This window comes from Ruditapes philippinarum, unplaced genomic scaffold (assembly GCF_026571515.1).
Source record: "Ruditapes philippinarum isolate M1 unplaced genomic scaffold, ASM2657151v2 ctg148_1_1_1_1, whole genome shotgun sequence".
NCBI lineage: Eukaryota > Metazoa > Mollusca > Bivalvia > Venerida > Veneridae > Ruditapes > Ruditapes philippinarum.
In genome coordinates this window covers 333,029-355,976 of record NW_026862686.1, presented here as the reverse complement: position 1 = coordinate 355,976, position 22,948 = coordinate 333,029, and the positions used below count along the sequence as shown (strand labels likewise).

The window sequence follows — 22,948 nt, the reverse complement described above, 5'->3', positions numbered from 1 at the left end:
TTGGTTTGACGTTCGTAATTTAAGTTACTTTATTTCCGTTTCCGCTTACGTTTGTTTGTCAACAAACGAAATACCTACGACGGTATCTGAGAATCCACTGTAATCTGAGTTATCTAGAACGCTTCAATTATTTTGATTCCCATCTTACAATGTTTTAACTTTGAGTAAGTGATGGTTTGCGATGTAAATTGATTTATGTTACAATTTTCAGGTTATGCCGGTTTAATTCCGACACCGAAAGTAAAAAGTTTCCTTTTTCTAAGTTATTTATCAATCGAAAAGTTGAATACGGCAGATTTGTACTGTGGACTGAATCTAGGTAAATGAAATTCCAGGCCTAAGATAATTGGTTCATAACGAAAACAATGCAATTGTTTTCATTCCAAGTGGAGTAGTCTTCGGACTAGTAACAAAAGACGGCTAAAAATTTGTTTGCCAACATTAATGTCCAGTCGATGAGAATAAAATAAAGGCATATCAAAATGCAAGTAATAAAGTGTCTGAAATCATGTTTATTTGATCTTTATGTTAGGCAACCTTAAATCCCTCATCTTAAGGTTGAGATCCTAGCCTGGGTTCCAGTCTGTCGATTTTTAGCTCGACTTTTCTATGAAAAGGGGAGCTATCCTACTCGCCCCGGCGTCGGCGTTGGCGTCACACCTTGGTTAAGTTTTTCGTACCACCCCACTTTATTTCAGAAGTATTACAAGTATGGCTTTGAAACTTACCATACTTGTTCACCATCATAACCTCCATCTACAGACAAGAGTACATAACTCTGTCAAGGTTTTTGACAGAATTATGGCCCTTTTTTGACTTAGAAAGTGTATTGAGCTTGGTTAAGTTTTTTGTACCACCTCACTTTATTTCAAAACCATTGGAGGTATTGCTTTGAAACTGACCATACTTGTTTACCATCACGACCTTCATCAACAGACAAGAGGACATAACTCTGTCAAGGTTTTTGACAGAATTATGCCCCTTTTTGACTTAGAAAATACATTGAATATGGGTAAAATCCACTTATTGCCTTAACCCTTTGAGATATTGCTTTGAAAACTTTTAATGCTATTTCACATCATTACCCCCATCTGTACGCAAGAGAAGGTAACTCTGTCAAGGATTTGTTTTAAAAATTAAGGCCTTTTATCGACTTACAATCTTGGTTAAGTTTTTAGTACCAGTCCACTTTTTGACTGAACTGTTTGAGATATTAATTTGAAAGTTGGAATACTTGTTTACAATCATGATTCCCAAACATGTCCAGGAGAAGGTAATTCTGTCAAAGATTTTATTTGAATTATGGCCCTTAACTGTCAACTTATGGCATAGATTTCTTGAAAAATTATGTTATTATGTCATTTACCAAGGTGTTCTGAGTGACGTAAAAATACCTTATTCTCTCAAAGTGGGTTTAATACTATTAAATTTATTTAAGGCTCAACTCAGTTTTTTTTTTCTTTCTTACCAGCCCTCTTTTGACTTAAACATTTCAAACTTTGCTGCAGTGTTCAAGGGTATCACACAATTCAGTAAAATAATTCTTCACTAAATATCTTAATGCTCATGGCCATTGTTCACTTTAAAAATACAGAGATTCTTGTATTGCCTTTTACTGCAAAAACTTTTTTTATTGGCAAGCAATAAAAAAGTCGAGCGCGCTGTCTTACGGACAGCTCTTGTTTATGTGCCTCTGTTCGGCAAATCGACAGCCTGGGGAAATACAATTTTTCGATTGAAACGCCACCTAGTATTCCACACTTCCCGAAATACGTAGGTCCGACGGAGATGTCCGATAAATTTTGATTAGGTCCGACGATTTTTTTTTTACCGGATCGGTCCGACTGTCCGGCTTTTATCCCAGTCGCATGTATGCTAAATGGCGTCGCTAAAGATGCCAAACCTGGGAAAAAACGTAAATCTACGTCAGAGGAGTGCCCAGAACAGCAGTAAAAGGATGAAAAGAATAGACCTGAGACAAAATTTAATGAAAAATGGAAGCAGGACCGTGAATTTTTAGTGTATGACAGGGAGGAGATGAAAATTGCGCTGTACAGACTGTGTCGATTTTACGACGAAAAAATTAAAACCGAAAAGTTTCCCATTGACTTTGATTAATTTTATTCGGTCTGACAGATTTCGTTCCGGTCTGACAGATTTTCATGGTTTGTCAGACCGAATGTCCGACACTTTTTTCTAACTTTCGGGAAGTCTGGTATTCACCCCAAAAATTAGGGGTGTAATTTAAAGAACGATAACTCATGCAATGACAAACTAGTTTCTAAAAATAGAAACGGAATTTCCACAAAGTGGCCCGAAGCTCAAGGAACAGTTACGGAGCCTTGCTTTCAAACACCATTTCTGATTAAAAACTAACACTTGTTGACAATATTTTTTGCATAAATTTATATAAACTGTAACACTTTATTTAAGTAATAGTTAAGTAATAGTTACCTTATGAGGAATAGGTCTGCATAATATTTACAGACCCGGTGGCAATTTGAAGACCAAGAGAGCATTGCGATGGAGGTTTTAAAAGCTTACCGATTGCCACATGCTTTTGTTTTTCTCTTGAACCTTCAGTTTTAATTCAGTATTTATTAATATTATTCACAAGAAACCTATTATATTCCGAGTGCGCCCGTCGGGGCCCACAGTTGAATTTGTTTTGCGCTGGCAGTCTTTTCCAGTCTCTATTCTAGGAATTCAAAAAAGGGGTGATTTTCCACCCTTTATTTAAAAAAATGGGGGATTTTCAAAATCAAGGGGTGCCAATTTAAACTGCCAACGCTAAATTGTCTGCATTACACCGAGGCATTCAACCGATGAAATAATTAAAACGAAAATATTTATTTAAGGCAGCAAAAGTTGTCCCCCCTTGATTTTTAAACGAAAACAAATTATTATAGAACTGTCACGATTGATTATAAAGGGATTGATACTACAAACAATCGAGATACCTTTCACGTCTACATCTTAGCCAAGCTAGGAATTGCCTAATTTTTCTTGATTATTTACTACACTAAAATGGCGCCCAACTGTCAGACCCAGCACATTAGTTCCGGTTGTATGGAACATTCCGTTAATTTCCGTCAATTCCTGTAACCAGTACCATACCGTAATACGGTACTAAATTATTATAATTAGCTTACAGTTACCTCCCTTCGGTTTCCGGTGTAAATGTAAACAAAACAACCAAATATAATGCGGGATAGAAGTTTTACAATTTTATTAACTTTTTTTATAGATTTGAATTGTGATTTTGAATTGTGCGCGATCTGTGAAATACTAACGTGAATCGCGCAAACGTGCGTCCTAGAATAAACACTGTTTTCAGGGGGCCAATGGGGCATGCTCTAGATTGAACACTGTATATACATTTACTTTTTTAATAAATAAAATAAATATATATAAATCTATAAATAGATCATTGTTTTGTTCTTTATTTTGAAGATAAATCAAGATGCCTGATCGTGGAAGAGAAACTGAGAAGACAGAGAAAAAGAAGCGGACTGCGTCGTCAAGCTCGGATAGTAGCAGGTATAATTCAACTTGTGTATTTTATCAATTTTACCCTCCTAAATTTGAAGCACTGGTCACTGTGTATTTCCAAGAAGTTACTTGACAAAATGTTTAAGAAGTGTGATGCACATAACAATGTTGACTCAGAAATTGTCCTGAGCACTAATTTGGAGCTGGCCATTGTATCACATAATCATGCAGTATATTTAATCAATATATTTCTTGTACTTACTAGGGAAAAAATTGTTTTGCATTAGGGATTTAACGATGATCGAGTATAATCGAAAATTGATCGTTTATAGGACCGATTAGCGATGATCGAATACAAAGTTCAATAATCGATCATCGGTTATTTATCTTCTTGCTGTTACTGAAGTGTTGTTTTATAACAACACTTTAAACTAAAGCCAGCTTTGGTTGACCCAATAATTTTCATTAAAATGAATGAGAAAGCATACTGGTGACCATGAGGTTAATAGTTGACAGTGAGGCATTCTAGTTTACAGACATATTATGCTCAAATTTGAAATTAGAAAATTGCTACACAGTCTATTTGTAAATATGAAATAAACATGTTTTGACTTCAAACAAAGAAGAATAGATATGTATAAAATTATTCTACACACTAAACTAAAGGTGGTTACAATATAAATATATAGTGACTTTAAAAAACCTGGCATTTTTATTAATGACCAACTTCTCTTGTTCCCATACATAGCTTATTCATTTCTTTATTAGCTCGACTTTTTTTTTTTTGAAAAAAAAAAGTAGAGGTATTGTTATAGTCAGGTCGGCGTTGCCGTCTCCGTTGCCGTTGCCGTTGCCGTTGCCGTCCGAAAACTTGTACCTGGATCATAACTTTTTTATTTCTTGGTGTATTGTCTTCATACTTGGCCACAACAACCCTTGGGACAAGACCTTTCAGTAGACCACACTAACCTTGACCTTCATCCATAAATGACCTTGACCTTCAAGGTTAAAAGTCCAATTTTTGCTTGTTCATGCTGTTATTGGCTGTTACTTTGTTATTTTTGAATGGATTGTCTTCAAACTTGAACATAATAATCTTCAAGGATATCCCTTAAAAATAACCAGTCAGACCTTGACATTCACTCATCAATGACCTTGACTTTGAAGGTCAAATTATTGAAATTTTCATTTTTTTGGCTATTATTGGCTGTAACTTTGTTATTTTTGAATGGATTGTCTTCAAACTTGAACATAATAATCTTCAAAGATAACTGTTAAAAAATATACCGAAAGACCTTGACCTTCACTCATTAATGACATTGCCTTTGAAGGTCAAATTATTGAAATTTTCATTGTTTTGGCAGTAACTGACTGTAACTTTGCTATTTTTGAAGGGATAAACTTCATATTATAACAGAACATTCTTAAGGACCAGACCTTGTTGTTTATCAAACCCAAATTTGCTTGGGCTCTTTAATGACCTTGACCTTGAAGGTTATATTACTGAATTTTCTCAGATTGTGCATTTATTGGTGTGTGTGTATGTATAGTATATGTATTATATATATATATATATATATATATATATATATATAAATGTGTGTGTGTATATATATATACATATATGCAGGTATATATATATATAAATATATATATATATATGCATGTATATATATATATATATATATATATATATATATATACATATATAGATATATATATATCAAATATATATATATATATCAAATATATATATATATATATATACATATATATACATGTATATAATTGCATCAGGTTTTTCTATTTTTAGAAATTGCGTCATTTTTTCTATTTTTAGAAATTGCGTCATTGTTGCTATTTTTAGAATTTGCGTCATTTTTTTCTATTTTTAGAAATTGCGTCATTGTTGCTATTTTTAGAAATTGCGTGATTTTTTTCTATTTTTAGAAATTGCGTCATTTTTGTTCTATTTTTAGAAATTGCGTCATTGTTTCTATTTTTTGAAATTGCGTCTTTTTTTCTATTTTCAGAAATTGCATCATGTTTTTCTATTTTTAGAAATTGCGTCATTTTTTTCTATTTTTAGAAATTGCGTCATTGTTGCTATTTTTAGAAATTGCGTCATTTTTTTCTATTTTTAGAAGTTGCGTCATTTTTGTTCTATTTTTAGAAATTGTGTCATTTTTTCCTTTTTTTAGAAATTGCAACATTTTTTTCTATTTTTAGAAATTGCGTCATTTTTTCTATTTTTAGAAATTGCGTCATTGTTGCTATTTTTAGAAATTGCGTCATTGTTGCTATTTTTAGAAATTGTGTCATTTTTTTCTATTTTTAGAAGTTGCGTCATTTTTGTTCTATTTTTAGAAATTGTGTCATTTTTTCCTTTTTTTAGAAATTGCAACATTTTTTTCTATTTTTAGAAATTGCGTCATTTTTTCTATTTTTAGAAATTGCGTCATTGTTGCTATTTTTAGAAATTGCGTCATTGTTGCTATTTTTAGAAATTGCGTCATTTTTTTTCTATTTTTATAAATTGCGTCATTTTTGTTCTATTTTTAGAAATTGCGTCATTGTTTCTACTGTTAGAAATTGCGACATTTTTTCTATTTTTAGAAATTGCGTCATTGTTGCTATTTTTAGAAATTGCGTCATTTTTTCTATTTTTAGAAATTGCGTCATTGTTGCTATTTTTAGAAATTGCGTCATTTTTTTTCTATTTTTATAAATTGCGTCATTTTTGTTCTATTTTTAGAAATTGCGTCATTGTTTCTATTTTTAGAAATTGCGACATTTTTTCTATTTTTAGAAATTGCGTCATGTTTTTCTATTTTTAGAAATTGCGTCATTTTTTCTATTTTTAGAAATTGCGTCATTGTTGCTATTTTTAGAAATTGCGTCATTTTTTTCTATTTTTAGAAATTGCGTCATTTTTTCTATTTTTAGAAATTGCGTCATTGTTGCTATTTTTAGTAATTGCGTAATTTTTTTCTATTTTTAGAAATTGCGTCATTGTTTCTATTTTTAGAAATTGTGTCATTTTATTTTCTATTTTTAGAAATTGCGTCATTGTTTCTATTTTTAGAAATTGCGTCATTTTTTTCTATTTTTAGAAATTGCGTCATTTTTTCTATTTTTAGAAATTGCGTCATTTTTTCTATTTTTAGAAATTGCGTCATTGTTGCTATTTTTAGAAATTGTGTCATTGTTGCTATTTTTAGAAATAGCGTACTGTTGCTATTTTTAGAAATATGCTTAATGTTTCTATTCATATATATACAAAATATATAAACAAAACTAATGTGACAAGACAGACCAACTAAATTTATAAAAAGGAAACATCAATATATGTTCAAACCTTTCTATGTTTGTGTTTAGAAAAAGTAAAAAGTCGAGCGTTGCCCCCGCCCGGCGGTGGCTCTTGTTGGAATTGAGACATAATAATTTCATAGATATAATGAATTTATTTGATTAAAATATTTTACTCAAGGATGAACTTAAGCATGAGTAACTAGTTTATTTCAGTTGATTAAGTGGTAAGTTACACAAAATATAGAATATTAATGGAATTCTTATAAATATTAAAGCATGATATGTGCATTGTACATATTTACTTTGTTATCATAAATGTTTCGATTATATAATCGAAGATTGATCGAAAAAGGTTGTTCGATTATTTTCGATGATCGATTATGATTTTTGTCCGATTAAGAAACCCTATTTTGCATACTATCTTTATGAATACTCTATTTTCATGTCTTTTAGCAGGCATACATGTACAGTATGTTATTTTATGAATTTAGAAATTAGATGGAATTGATATTCTGACTTTATATTTCGCATTGTATAAATTACATTTAAGATTTTATAGCCATTTGGGAGTTAAATTCATCATTAAGTTGTTACAAATGTTGCATACATGTTAGTATTTTACAAGCCCCAAATTTAATGAGTCCAATTATTTTATCCACAAGCAAACTTTTGTCATTAATACTCACTTAGCATTGTTAGCTATTACATTGAAACTTAATGTGGGATGAGCTTGGCTTAGGGAGGTCTATCTGTCACTCCCATTTTCAAGTCAAGGACACTTGGGCCTGTTATCTTTGCAAGAATTTGCACCTGGATGCGTCCTTAAAGCTAAGTTTTTGTGTTTTTGGTTAATAATTTCAATAGTGAAATTGAAACTTGATTATATTATGTTGATTCATCATGATGAGTTTTGCCTGCGAGGCTGCCACGCCTCCTTTTATATCAATAGGTCAAGGTCACTTTAAGTTCAACTGGGAACATATCTTTTTATTCAGAAAATGTGCAGTCTTTTATCCAGAACTGAGAAAAAGTGGAACATTACTCCTCGGACAGCTCTTGTACTATAACTTGCTTAATTTGAGTATATTTTATATTAAATAGCTCATCATCACGAAGCAGATCAAGGTCCTCGTCATCTGGCAGTAGTTCTTCTGGAAGCTCTAGCTCCTCTAGATCTTCTAGTTCAAGTTCTAGTGGATCATCTACCAGTGGACGTAGCAGAAGTAGGGAAAGAAATAGGGCAAGGAAAAAGTCAGGAGAGTATGTGTTATTTCCTTAATCAGAATTATGATTTACAATGAATGATTACTTTAAAGCTGCACGCCTCCAGATGAGCCAAAATATTTCATGAAATTCAATCTTTAGAAAAACATTAAGATCTTAAGAAAAGTAAAAAGATTCAATATTCAATTAATTATTTACATGTTATAAGCAATTAATGACTGATTTTGCAGTATCAATTACTATAATTATACTGCATTACTAATGCAGTAAGAGATATTTATGTATATTTTGACCTCTTTTTGGTACTTTACGCGGATTGTAAGTGCTGTTTTCAATGTGTAAATAACTTTCTTTGTTCATTTCACAGTATTTTACTTTTAAATATATTCAAAATTTTCATGAAAATTAGCATGACTCTGGAGGCATGCTGCCGCAAAGATTTTATAATTTTCTGTATTTTATCAGTTTAATTAATTAATAAGAATTTCTATTTAAGAATTATGATGTTATCAACATATATAGAATATTAACTGCTGTTTATAAAGACATATTGTATTCTTCTGTAACCACATTTTGATTTTAAAATTTTGGATCATAACTATTAATTGTCATAATTAGATGGTATGTTAAACAGGGCTGTCAATTTTCTACTGATTCATGCAGTTTTATTATCTTCGACATCAATATAAATGATCTGATGAGAAATTAAAATGGATGGTGTAGTTCCTCTCTGCGATTCAATCTCAATCTGCGGCCCAAAAATTTGTGCAAGTATACACCTTAAAAAGTCAGTATGCTTTAGGTTTTATCTGTATCTCAATATTATAATGACCGCTATTAAAGAATATTTGCAAACCTTACTCGCTGGAAGTTCTCTTAATTGTAATGGAAAATTGACATATAATGTTAAGGAAATGATGTTAAGGAGCATATTAAGACTCAGAAACTTTCAGAGCTTTCTGTGGTATATTCTTGTGGCTACTCTTGGACGAATTTTAACTTTATTTCAACATGTACTGTTGGCAGCTCTGGTTTGGCTAATAATCATTCATATTAGTTCACATGACAATTGGTTTTTATCACCTTTGTCATTTCATCTTTTGTTATCTGCAGGTCCCCTAAAAGAAAGAAGAGGAGCCCAACCCCTCGTCCAACAAAGGTACATGTAGGAAAATTGACGAGGAACGTAACAAGGGACCATGTACAAGAGATATTTTCTGTCTATGGAACAATTAAGCATCTAGAGATGCCCCCTGATAGGTCACACCCCAATTTCTCCAAGGGATTTGCTTATGTAGACTTTGCATCCCCAGAAGAAGCAGAAAAAGCTGTGAAACATATGGATGGAGGTAACTAAGAGTACATTAAAGATTATAAAGCTAAATCTTACGAAAAATGTTTATAAAATATATCAATTGTAAAATTATATTGTTCCATAATCTTATTGCTGATTCTTTAAGAGTTGTAACATAATATGACTCTGCCATTGAACACATATGAATATTGTTTGCAAACAGTATAAAATGTTCTGGAACAAAGTATTATGCATCTATTTTAAGTACGGTTTTAACCATTGAGCACTGATTTATTATATGCCTCAAAGGCTTTTTAAAGTTTTAAAAATATACCACCTTATTTTTTTTTGAACAAGCAATTTGGAAGTAATCTTTTTCAAAATCAGAATTATACTTTATGCAGCAGGTATATAGCTTTATAAAATTTAATTCTATAGTAAACTGTAAGTTCCCCATTAATACTTCAGTACTGTCATAAATGCAAACTTTTAAGTGGTCTCGGATGGCAAAATAAAGAAAATATTGAAATTGCATTTGTCTGATATCATAAAAACAACAGCATCTGTTTTATCAATATATTATTTATTTCTTTGTTTATCAAGAATGTAAAAGACAGATATTAAATTAAAATATTTGTAGATTTTTTTCACTCACTTCTTGAATCAACAAATTTTATATGCCTCTAGTACATTTTATATAAACAGGTCAAATAGACGGTCAAGAAGTAACTGCACAGACAGTGTTACCACCTCGGCCAGCTCCCCGTCCAGCCAGACGGAGTCCTTTACCAAACAGGAGAGGCGGACCTCCAGGGCGGTGGCGACCTTCCCCTCCTAGGTACAGAGACAGAAGGTATGGGCAGTTTCTGTTTTACCAATTTGTTATATGTATATCTGTATAAATATTGAAAATTTCAATGATGTAATTTTAGGATTTCATGAATAAAGTTGTGAATTTCAACTTTCGAATTCTTTTAGTAATTTTACAAAGCACATATAAAGGCCGACTTTTACAAAATTTTAGACTTATAAATTAACTGTTATCATTCATTTGATATACATGTACTTAATTAAATTTCAGGTCACCTCCAAGACGAAGATCACCACAGAGAAGACGGTCACGTAGTCGATCTCCCGTCAGACGTCGTCGCTACAGTCGATCCAGCTCCAGCTCTTCTAGATGAGACCAGTGATAAATATAATGACTTTCATTGTCAAGTTTACAAGTTGTTCACTTGAGTGAATTGAATCAGACTGTTTTACAAAAACTTTTGGCAGCTCAATAGTTGATGGACTTAGACAAAAAGCGCGTGAACGAGCATGCTCTTAATAGTGTATATGTATAAAACTTGCAAGAATGATTCTTTGTAATCATGATGAAATGTGAATATAAAAGATTGTATAGAAGATTTTACAGACTTGGAATGATTTAACATGTTATTAGGCAGCGATATGTTATAATTCAAACATGCTTTTCCAAGGTAATCTTTTGTATAATTTAGGATATGCCATTTTGTATTTTCATTTGGAGCATAATTCTTTGAAATTGTGATGAAATGTGAATATAGAAGATTGTATAGAAGAAGCCATATTAAGTTTGTAAGATTTTTCTTGGTATGATTTATTATGTTATTAGTACATGATATGTTATAATTGATACATGCTTTTCCAAGGTAATCTTTATTATAATTTGAGATATATTTGGGATACACCCTCATGCTTTGTATTTTCATTTGGAGCATAGTCATTTCATTTGTCATTGAGAGCATCATTTTGAATTATTCAGCAATTTTGTAATTTAATTTTAATAATTGTCTTGTGTATGAATTATGTATTGTATAAATTTTTCATCTGCAAATAAAATTTGTCATGAAAACTTCTTTATTGTTGATTATTTTTTAACAAAAAATATTTTGTTACTTGAGGCATAGAAGGTTGCTGACTGACCTTTGCTCTTGTACATAAAAGTTTGTAAAAATCTATTTTCCATCTATCCACAACTTACAAAAAAAACATGAATAATTAACAAATGAAGTTTGATTTCTAAGACGTACAGGGCAAGTCGTATTGTCTTCAAGTGTCCCTTCAGTTCATATCAATGATTTCTTTTTATATTAAGTGCAACAAATTTCCATGTGCTTAAGTTGCACAATTTCAGATATTGCATGTTTTGGACATTTCTTGTTTGAACCTGAAGGGATATGCATAGCAGTTTGGTTGATTAGTTTTCCCATCAAGTTAATATTTAGAAGTCTTATTATACCCCCACAAACAAAGTTTAGGGGGTATATAGTATAGGAGTCAGCTTGTTGGTCGGTCCATATCATGGTTTCTGGACGATAACTAGAGTTTGGAATGAGGTATCGTTATCAAACTTAGAATATAGCAACCTTAGTCTTTATGTGGAAACCCCAGTTGGTATTGCATTTGGACCCCCTGGGGTCAAGGTCACTGTTACTAAAAATAGAAAAATAGTTTCTTGACAACAACTGGAATGAGATATTGTAATCAAACTTGGTGTATAGCAAGCCTATATGAAGACCCCAGTTAATATTGCATTTGGACCCCCTTGGGTAATGGTCATGGTCACTGTTACTAGAAATAGAAAAAAGGTTTTCGGATAATAAATAGAGTTAGGATTGAGATATTGTAACCAAAATGGGGTATAGCAAGCTTATATAAAGACCCCAGTTGGTATTGCATTTGGATCCCCTTGGGTCAAGGTCTAGGTCACTATTTCTAAAAATAGAAAATGGTTTTCAGACAATAACTAGATTTATGAATGAGATATTGTAATCGAACTTTTGTAAAGCAAGCTTATATGAAGACCCCAGTTGGTATTGCATTTAGACCCCCTTGGGTCAAGGTCACTGTTGCAAAAAATAAAAACTATTGTGTCTGGACAATAATGAGATATTGTAATCAAACTGTGTAGAGCAAGCTTATATGAAGACCCCCTTTGTACTGTTGGTAATTCAAGGTTTACCGCCTCCGTGGACGAGGGGTTAGAGTCAATGACTTCTAATCCAGTTACCTCTCTGGCGGGGGTTCGATCCCCGGGAGATGCTTTGGTAGTTTAGCGCGGAGGAAGGAAGTCTAGTACTGGTGTACCTCTCCAGGAACATTGGTTAGGAAACTACCCGCCTATATGACTGAAATACTGTTGGGAAAAGGCGTAAAATGAAACAAACAAATTCAAGGTTTTGTGTTTTTACTCTGAAATCCCTAGAGCATAAAATGGACTGTTCCAGATTCAAAGCAGGGCAAATCCATTACACAAATCCAGAAGAAGCATGAAAATGAAAAATTAATTTGCTCATTTCCTGACCTTATTAGGATGGCCCAACATTTATCTTACTGAGAAAATATGCACGTTCTTTAATGCATTGGCAAATTGAATAAATATGTTACTTATTAAAAACTCTTCTAAGGCTTCATGAACTGAATTATGATATTAAGTTTGCTTGTATTTTCTAACAGAAGGACGAATTACATCAACTTTTAATGGCATTTGTATATGAAATTAAAGTTTCTATGCTTTGAAAACTTCATTGATTGAAATATTATAAAACTGTCGTACAAATCTGTTCCTTGGTATATATTTCACCACCTCTGCAATTTAATTACAATTAAAACATGAAGGTGATGTTTTGCAGAAATTTATAATTTCTATATTTAGTATCATGACAAGTTTTTAATCAAATCCTTGTATATGTATGAAGGCTGTCAAGATAGTTTGTAGACAAGGCTATAAAATAATCATAAGCAGTCATATCCCATATTTTATTTAACTACATGTACTTTCAATCATGGTTAAGTTATAAGAGGCTATCATTCTGCAGACCAAGGGATCAAGAGGTTCAGTGTTTGAGTCCCTTCCTGGACATTGTAGCCCAAAAATAAAGACTTATAAAATAGACATCGAATTTTCTTGGACAGTCTATGTCTATTTCCAATCTGTTTAACCTACAGTCTGTAAAATGGGTCAAACCCATTTTGCCAAATTAATTAGGCTTGGGACATTGGTAATTATATCTTGGATTGACACAATTTATCTCATTTAAAACATTATCTTATAAGATGACCTACATTTTATCTCTTTAATATCCATGTACAAAACTACTTTCTACAGTACATGATCTTATCTTGAACATTGCTTTAAGACACTTCACATTTAAACTAACAAAATGTCTGAGGAGAATTTAGCAGCTGTGTTACATGGACCACTAGATGTTAGATTTGAAAAAATATCTGTACCTGAACCTGGCCATAATGGTAAGTTAGATTTGATTAATTATCTTTGAAATAGTTTTGTATAATAAATGCATAAACATGCCTTTTAACATAATTAGATTTGTATACCAAGATATTAAAGTTCAAGGTTGTACCATAATACAACCCTGTCATTAAACAACTGTATGTTATTGTTGATTTATATATCAATGAATTAACAGTTCACTAAGCCTTTCTCTAGCTTAAACACAAATTTACATCAGTATATGATATCTTCAAGAAAATAATAACTTTCATACAGGTGTTTGGCCAAAATGTAGATAAACACAAATTTACATCATCAAATTGTATCATCAATAAAATAATTTTTATACATGTGTTTGGCCAAAAGAAAAATAAAGCTTAAATAACTTATTTCTTTGAATGAGGTAATATTTTTTTATCTGTTGTTATAAAAGAATGGATTGTTTTAAACAGAAGTGTTGCTATCTATGGGGTCAGTGGGTATTTGTGGGTCTGACATAAAGTACTGGCAGACGGGCAAATGTGGCAGATTTACCGTAGAAGCTCCAATGGTGATGGGACACGAGGCTGCAGGGACAGTGGTGAAAGTTGGGCCTGGTGTGCAAAGTCTTAAAGTTGGTAGGTACAGTACATAAAGAAGAAAAACTTCTAAAATTTACTTGATAATACATTCATTCTGGTTAAAATACACATTTTTAAAACTTTCTATTTCTACTGTTACATACCAGTAATTTAAGGGTAAATACTTAAGTTCTTTATATTGTTTGCCCCTAAAAATATAGTGTGAATTCCAAAATTATAGAAGCATAACTGAACTTGTGATCCAGAGCAGCAATACTGCTACCATATCATAGGTCAGAGGTCATTGGTTCTACTTTAGTGCCTACTTGTGTATGAATTATCTACATGTAGGTTTTCTGCTGGAATAGCTTATAATCTGCTAATGTAGTTGAATATGACATTTTAACAATGTGTTTAAATACATCAAAACATCATCAAGCAAATCATCAGGGGTTAAGTCCTTCCAAATTTAATAGGAGTTAAACAGTTATTGTTCTAAGGTGACGATTAATAAGTATGGTACTTTAACACTGTTATGTATCGATATTTCAGGTGATCGAGTAGCCATAGAGCCAGGTGTTCCGTGTCGTATTTGTCACCTGTGTAAAACTGGCCGCTATAACCTCTGTAAAGATGTGTTCTTCTGTGCCACGCCCCCTGATCATGGTAACATGTGTAAATTCTACAAACACCCAGCAGACTTTTGCTTCAAGTAGGTTTACTAGTTGTTTTTTTTATGTCTTTTTAACAATACTAAGTGGTTGAAATTACATGTAATGATTGTTCCTTTTAAATTCGATAATTTGAATTTTTAACACATGATTCATTTAATATTATCCTTAAAATGCACTCAGTCCAAGATTCAAATAATTGCCACTTCAGTGATAGTTCTAAGTCACAAAAGCTTGACTCAGATAACTTTTAAAATCAATTTGAGAAAAATGCATTTGATTTTTAAGAACAGTAAAAAAGTAATTATTTTCATGTAATGAGCAATTTATGACTGATTTGCCGTACATGTATTTTTCACCATAGTAATGCAGTAAGGGCTATCTTTGCTAATATTTTGACCTCTTTTTGGTAATATACATGGGTTACCTTGTAAGTGCTGTTTGCTATGTGTAAATTAATTTCTTTGTTCACTTAACAATATTTTACTTTTTAATACATTTTCAAACTTTTCATGAAAATTAGCATGAACCTGCAGGTGTGCTGCATTAAATCTGTTGTGTGACAGGGTTGCGTCAGACTGATTTTTTTTTCATTAATGTTGACTAAAAAACTCTTACCTATATTATGTTTATGCTTATTTATAGCCTTTACTACATATATTTGGAAAAAGAATCGCTAATCAAAATGCAGATGCAATGTGTTCTCTTTTTTTTTCACAGATAAAAGAAAAGATTAATAAGCAAAAATATTGAAATAAAGAAACCAAGAATTTGACATTTGTGATGTTTTTAACAATATGAGCCGCGTCACGACAAAACCAACATAATGGGTTTGCAACCAGCATGGATCCAGATCAGCCTGCGCATACGCGCAGTCTGATCAGGATCCATTCTGTTTGCTATCAGTTACTCTACTTGTTATTAGGTTTCTAAGCGAACAGCATGGATCCTGGATCCATGCTGGTCGCAAACCCATTATGTTGGTTTTGTTGTGACGCGGCTCATATGTGTTTTGAAGATCAGATAAGATCAAAATTTTGTATTCCAAAATCATGTTTTGTATCATTATACATGTACAATGTTCTTGTGCATTTTTCAGTGAGTTGTAAATGATTAATTTTGAAAAACTTAGAAACTAGTAATGTCTAGCATTTTGAAAACTAGTAAGAACTGATTATGAAATGAAATAATTAATCATTACGTAAAATTTTAACTTTCACTTTAAAATTTGAAAAATTAAAGAAAAAGAAATTATTCAAATAAATTTTTACAAGCATGATTTATTAGATGTTTACTAAATTCATATCAATATTTTATGGATACTATGTTATTTAAGTGATGATTTATGTTTTTCTCTGCAGACTACCGGATCATGTCAGTTTAGATGAAGGTGCCATGTTAGAGCCTCTAGCTGTAGCGTTATACAGTTGTAAGAGGGGAAATGTTGGTCCGGGTAGTCGTGTCCTCATATGTGGAGCAGGTAATGCCAATAAATTAAACATCTCCTTTCAACAAAATTTAAAAATTAATTTCTTGAACATAAATTGTTAACCCATAACCTGCTTAATTTCTTAAATGGACTTGTCCAGCATCTATATTTGGAACTTTCCATTTATATGTTTAGGGATATTAAGATGAAAATTATAGATTGAACATCTCTTTTCAACAAAATTTAAAAATTATTTTCTTGAAACATAAAATTATTTATCCTTAACCTTCTGAATTTCTTAAATTGGACTTGTCCAGCTTCCATTTTTGGAATTTTCCATATCAATTTTAGGAATGTCAAGATGAAAATTAAAGCTGGTTAATCAACAGTATAGAGCCAATTCAGTGTGTTTGTTAGCTTTTTAGCTTTCAGCACAAACTAAAATAAATTCTGTATAAACTGACAGAATTGAGACTCGGGGTTAGACTGGACATCTAAGTGCATACTGGCCTGGCTCAATACTGGTGGCAAAGACTAATCACTTCTGGCTTAAGCAGAATTTATAAGAGTTTATCATCATATTGCCTTGCTGAGTCATGTTTTCTTGCCTAGGCAGATTTACTTGTACAGAAAAAATTGGATTAAACAGCCAAAATTCTCAGTAACATTCAATACAAAAATATATACATTGAAGACTTGTGTGTTCATTTTCTCTCATAAACAGGCCCAGTTGGTATTCTGGCAATGATGGTAGCTAAACAGATGGGAGCTGCATCTGTACTTCTTACGGGTAGGTGCAAAAACAATTTAAAGCTAGTTGCATCTATATCATTTAACTATGGTGGCTGATTTATGCCATGTCTTTTTATGTGTTTTTGCCTGGCATCCCGGGTAGTGAAAGAAAGACAAAATGGTCACATTTGCAGCTTTTCACCTGGCACCCTGCAGAGCGAAAGGCGAAATTACAATTGTCTAGTGCCCAGCTGAGCAAATATACGTCTTGGTACAGATCAGTCATCATATTTAACAAAGTTAAAATGACAAAGTAGTATAAACAAATTAAAACACTGATTTTGAATGAATGTGATTGACTCTATTTAATGTTTTACCCTGTCCCATCAGCCATAATATTTCTAGATAAGCAAATGCAAGATTGGTGTGTTCTTGGTTTTATTTTAATGCACAAAACATTTTTTACAACATTGGCTCATCCAACTCTGGGGATGGGCCAGGTATAGCTGGGCAATTACCTTTTTTGTCAATCACTCCGTGTCATCGCATTGGTTTAGTTTTGGCAACAAAATGGCAGGAAAATGTCGAAATCACAATGCTAGGTCTTAAAGCGGGCTTTTACCAGGGGTTTGAAAATTAAGTAAAAGTATCTGCTATTTTCAGGGGAAAGAGGAGCTGCTTTAAAACAAGTGACCAGTATTAATGATGATAATCATAATTTTCTATACAAACATGATATTTAGAAATTTGTTAATATTGCCCTCATAATATAGTAAAAACATTATTTCTTCTTTTAAAAATTTAGACATATCAGATAACAGACTGTCTGTTGCCAAGTCACTAGGTGCTAATCATGTGATCAAGGTCAATACAGATGACCCTAAAGAATTAGCCAATCAAATTGAAGCTACTATGGGATGTCAACCTGATGTCAGTATAGAATGTAGTGCTGTAGATTTTAGTTTTAGAACAGCCATATATGTAAGTAAAATACTGTTTTATGTACATGTAATTTCTGCAGCATAATTTTTACTTTATTTATCCTTAATTGAAATATGTGCAGCCTTAGGAAAGATGGTTATGGATTTTATATATTTGAAATGTAATGTTTTTTAGCTCACCTGTCACAAAGTGACAGGGTGAGCTTTTGTGATCACTTTTCGTCCGGCGTCCGTCCGTCCGTAAACTTTTACTTTTAATGACATCTCCTCATAAACCACTAAGCCAATTTCATCCAAACTTCACAGGAATGTTCCTTTGGTGGTCACCTTTAAAAATTGTTCAAAGAATTTAATTCCATGCAGAACTCTGGTTGCCATGGCAACCGAAAGAAAAAACTTTAAATATCTTCTTTTAAAAAACCCAAAGAGCTAGAGCTTAGATATTTGGCATATAACATCTTCTAGTGAATGTCTACCAAGTTTGTTCAAATAAAAGCCCTGGGGTCAAAATTGGCCCCGCCCTAGAGGGTCATTGATTTTCCCTATATGCATATAGTAAAAACTTAAAAAATCTTCTTTTAAAGAACCCAAAGAGCTAGAGCTTAGATATTTGGCATGAAACATCTTCTCATGAGTGTCTACAAAGTTAATTCAAATAAATGCCCTGGGGTCAAAATTGGCCCCGCCCCAGGGGGTCATTGATTTTCCCTTTATGCATATAGTAAAAACTTAAAAAATCTTCTTTTAAAGAACTGAAAGAGCTAGAGCTAAGATATTTAGCATGAAACATGTTCTAATGGGTGTCTACCAAGTTTGTTCAAATAAAAGCCCTGGGGTCAATATTGGCCCCGCCCCGGGGGTCATTGATTTTCCTTATATGTGCATAGCAAAAACTTAAAAAATCTTCTTTGAAAAAAACCAAATAGCTAGAGTTTAGATATTAAGCATGAAACATCTTCTAGGGAGTGTCTACAAAGTTTGTTCAAATAAAAGCCCTGGGGTCAAAATTGGCCCCGCCCCGGGGGTCATTGATTTTCCTTATATGTGTATAGCAAAAACATAAAAATCTTCTTTGAAAAAACCCAAATAACTACTGTTTAGATATTAAGCATGAAACATCTTCTACTAAGTGTCTACAAAGTTTGATCAAATAAAAGCCCTGGGGTCAAAACTGGCCCCGCCCCAGGGGTGTCATTGTTTTTAAGTATATGTGTATAGTAAAAACTTAAAAAATCTTCTTTTAAAAATCCCAGCGAGCTAGAGCTTAGATATTAAGCATGAAACATCTTCTCATATTTGTGAACCAAGTTTGTTCAAATAAAAGCCCTTGGGTTAAAATTAGCCCTGCCAGGGGGGTGGGGGAGGTCATTGTTTTTCATTATATGTGTATAGTAAAAACTTCATGAAACATCGTCTAATGGGTGTCTTCCGAGTTTGCTCAAATAAAAGCCCTGGGGTTTAAACTGGCCTCGCTCCGTGGGCCTATATACAGGTGAGCAACCTCAGGGCCATCATGGCCCTCTTGTTAACAAGATGTAATTTATTTGTTTGAATGTATTTATAATGTGCTGCTGTCTAATCAAAAGTATGGTTTCTAAAAGCATATTTGAATCCATCATTTTGTCAAATACACAATCTTTCCATCAAATACACAATCATTCCATCAAATACACTTTCATGTCATCAAGTACACAATCATTCTGTCAAGTTCACAATTGTTTCATAAATTACAGAATCATTCCATCAAAAATATAATCATTCCATCAATTACACAATCATTTCATGAATTACACAAACATTCCATCAATTACACAAACATTCCATCAATAACACAAACATTCCAACAAATACACAAACATTCCAACAAATACACACACATTCCATCAAAAATATAATCATTCCATCAATTACACAAACATTCCATCAATTACACAAACATTCCATCAAATACACAATCATTCCAACAAATACACAATCATTTTATCAATTACACAAACATTCCAACAAATACACAATCATTCCATCAAATACACAATCATTCCAACAAATACACAATCATTCCATCAATTACACAAACATTCCATCAAATACACAAACATTCCATCAAATACACAAACATTCCATCAATAAATACACAATCATTCCATCATGAATTACACAAACATTCCATCAACTACACAAACATTCCATCAATTACACAAACATTCCAACAAATACACAAACATTCCAACAAATACACAATCATTCCATTAAATACACAATGATTTCATGAAGTACACAATCATTCAATCAATTACACAAACATTCCATCAAATACACAAACATTCCAACAAATACACAAACATTCCAACAAATACACAATCATTCCAACAAATACACAAACATTCCATCAATTACACAAACATTCCATCAAATACACAAACATTCCAACAAATACACAATCATTCCAACAAATACACAAACATTCCAACAAATACACAATCATTCCAACAATTACACAATCATTCCATCAAATACACTTTCATATCATCAAGTACACAATCATTCTGTCAAATACACAATCATTCCATCAAATACACCATCATTCCATCAAATACACCATCATTTCATGAAATACACAATCATTTCATGAAGTACACAATCATTCAATCAAAAACATAATTATACCACCAAATACTTGATCATTCTGTTTAATAGTGACTATTTTATGGAATACACATTCATATTATCATCGAATCGTCCCAAAATATACAACATCTAGTGACCATCCACTGATTCCATTATAATGATGATCTCTTTCCAGGCAACTTATCCAGGAGGCAGTATTGTAATGGTTGGCAGGGGCTCTTTTGATGTCACTATACCATACACTATAGCAGCTACTAAAGAAGTGGATATTAAAGGACTGTTCAGATATGCCAACTGGTAAATTTGAGTCTAATAATCCTTGGTTTGCTGGAATTGAAAGTGATAAGTCTTTGCCACTTGTACGGAGCCTTGCCAGCCTGAACTTCCGTGAAGTCTGAACAGACTCTGTACTGTTGACTGCTCAATTTTTGTATTTTTGTATTGAAATCCGTTAAGCCTGGTTAATCATCCCCAAATGAACATTGCATAAATTCATTTGGTTAAAGGTTAATATTGAAAAAAGCAATAGACAATGCTTGTGAAATGTTTCAAAATTGTAGGATATGCATTTTATACATTTGTAATTGATGATATTTTTATTAATAAGGTTTTTTTTCTTCCTCAAAATAAGCTTTTGCTTAAGGTCAGTGTTGCAAAAATGCCAATATTCGAATAAAAATGTTGGTCTTTCCACTTTGAAAATGTGTACAAATGTATCTTCAAAAAGTTTGCAAAGTACATGTTAAAACGGAATTTGCAGGTGATAGGATATACTGAACAAACATTAGTATGGGTGATTTTCTGTTAAAATTGGACACTCTTTCTCATTATTGGAACAGAAATTATTTGGAAAGATGTAAATTACGGTATGTTACTAGCCTGATCTCATTTTACATTATTTACACGGAAGATTGAAATGTCACTCTTAAGTTCGTTTTTTTTTTGTGGCCAATGGTTATATTCACTCACAAAACATTTGCCATCTTTGGTTTCACTCCCTGAACTCTTTTATGTGATGAAGCTTACAAGCTAGATTTCAGACAAGTTGGTGTTACAACTAAGGTAGCTACCCATACCTGAAGTAGTGCATCAAGGGACTGCTGAGCTCTTGCTAGAAAGTTGCCATATGAACTTCAAATGTTGGTGCAACTTGTATTCTAACAAAAAAGTATTTGTTATAAAATATGATCTTATTATTTATTTAACATTCTTTTACTGTATCTATGTTACATTTTCTCTTTTATCTAAAGATTTCTCTTGGCCTTTATCAGTTTCCATCATAGATTTGTTTTGATATAGCTCATATATAATCATATTTCAGTTATCCAGCTGCCCTAGATTTTGTGGCAACTGGTGCTATAGATGTGAAGTCATTGGTCACTCATCATTTTCCTCTACTGGAAACAGTGGAAGCTTTTAAAACAGCCAAGTCACCCAGCAGTAATGCAATGAAAGTCATCATACATTGTGATCAGTGAAAAAACATCTTCATAATTCTGTTTTGTTTGCAATTAAAGAATAAATATTCACACATGTAAATACTGTCCTTAAATATTGTTTCTTTCTTCTTTTGAAGACTTTGAAATCATAAGACCACCACTGTAATTGTGATGTCATGGAGGCATCATAGAAAAACCACCAACCTTCATCACCCTAACTGGATGGCTTTATCACACAACAAGAACTGTCAGAGGATAGTAAGGCTCGACTATTCAAAAAAGTTGTCACAAGGGTGTTTTATTGAGTATAATAATGCTTATTACCTACAAATACATAAAATTGACCGAAAAGGTACAAAGGCTTGTTATTAAGATGTTTCATCAATTAAATCACTGCTTTATTATTATGACTGCATAAAATTGTCCCAAAAAAGGCACAAACCCTTCAGTAGTTATGGAGATAACAGCTTACAAGCAAAACTTTACCATGAATTTCTAAGTTGAAAAAGGGGAGAAAAATCAGCCTAAATGCAAGATAGAATTATGGATCTTGGTCAGTGACCTACAATTATGACCCTAAATGCATATGTGAAGTTTTAAATAAATATCTTTAATAGTTATTGAGATATGTAAAACTTGCATGTAAACATTAACCAAGAGACTAAGTAGAAAAGGGGAGATAAATCAGCCTAAATGCAAGATAGAGTTATGGAACTTGGTCAGTGACATACAATTATGACCCTTCATGCATATGTGAAGTTTCAAATCAAAATCTCTGATAGTTATTGAGATATGTAAAACTTACATGTAAACATTAACCAAGAGACTAAGTAAAAAAGGGGGAGATAAATCAGCCTAAATACATGACACAGATATGAGTGCTGTTCAGTGATCATTATTTATGACCACAAATATACATATGAAGTTTCAAGTTTGTATCTTTAATAGTTTCAGAGATATGCAAAACT

General features: G+C 32.4%; 2 protein-coding genes across 2 annotated transcripts; both read left to right on the top strand.

Annotated features, from left to right (window-relative positions):
• Positions 1-19: 19 nt before the first annotated feature.
• On the top strand, positions 20-11,201 carry LOC132719886 (RNA-binding protein with serine-rich domain 1-like). The gene is made up of 6 exons (XM_060703841.1): positions 20-164; positions 3,454-3,540; positions 7,906-8,064; positions 9,142-9,377; positions 10,028-10,175; positions 10,404-11,201. The coding sequence occupies exons 2-6, from the start codon at positions 3,464-3,466 to the stop codon at positions 10,504-10,506; spliced, it is 723 nt and encodes a 240-aa protein (XP_060559824.1). The 5' UTR covers positions 20-164; positions 3,454-3,463; the 3' UTR covers positions 10,507-11,201.
• A 2,261-nt stretch (positions 11,202-13,462) lies between these two features.
• LOC132719878 (sorbitol dehydrogenase-like) lies at positions 13,463-22,073 on the top strand. The gene is made up of 8 exons (XM_060703827.1): positions 13,463-13,597; positions 14,033-14,197; positions 14,693-14,852; positions 16,173-16,291; positions 16,965-17,030; positions 17,778-17,953; positions 20,717-20,838; positions 21,863-22,073. The coding sequence occupies exons 1-8, from the start codon at positions 13,510-13,512 to the stop codon at positions 22,017-22,019; spliced, it is 1,053 nt and encodes a 350-aa protein (XP_060559810.1). The 5' UTR covers positions 13,463-13,509; the 3' UTR covers positions 22,020-22,073.
• The last annotated feature ends 875 nt before the right edge of the window (positions 22,074-22,948 follow it).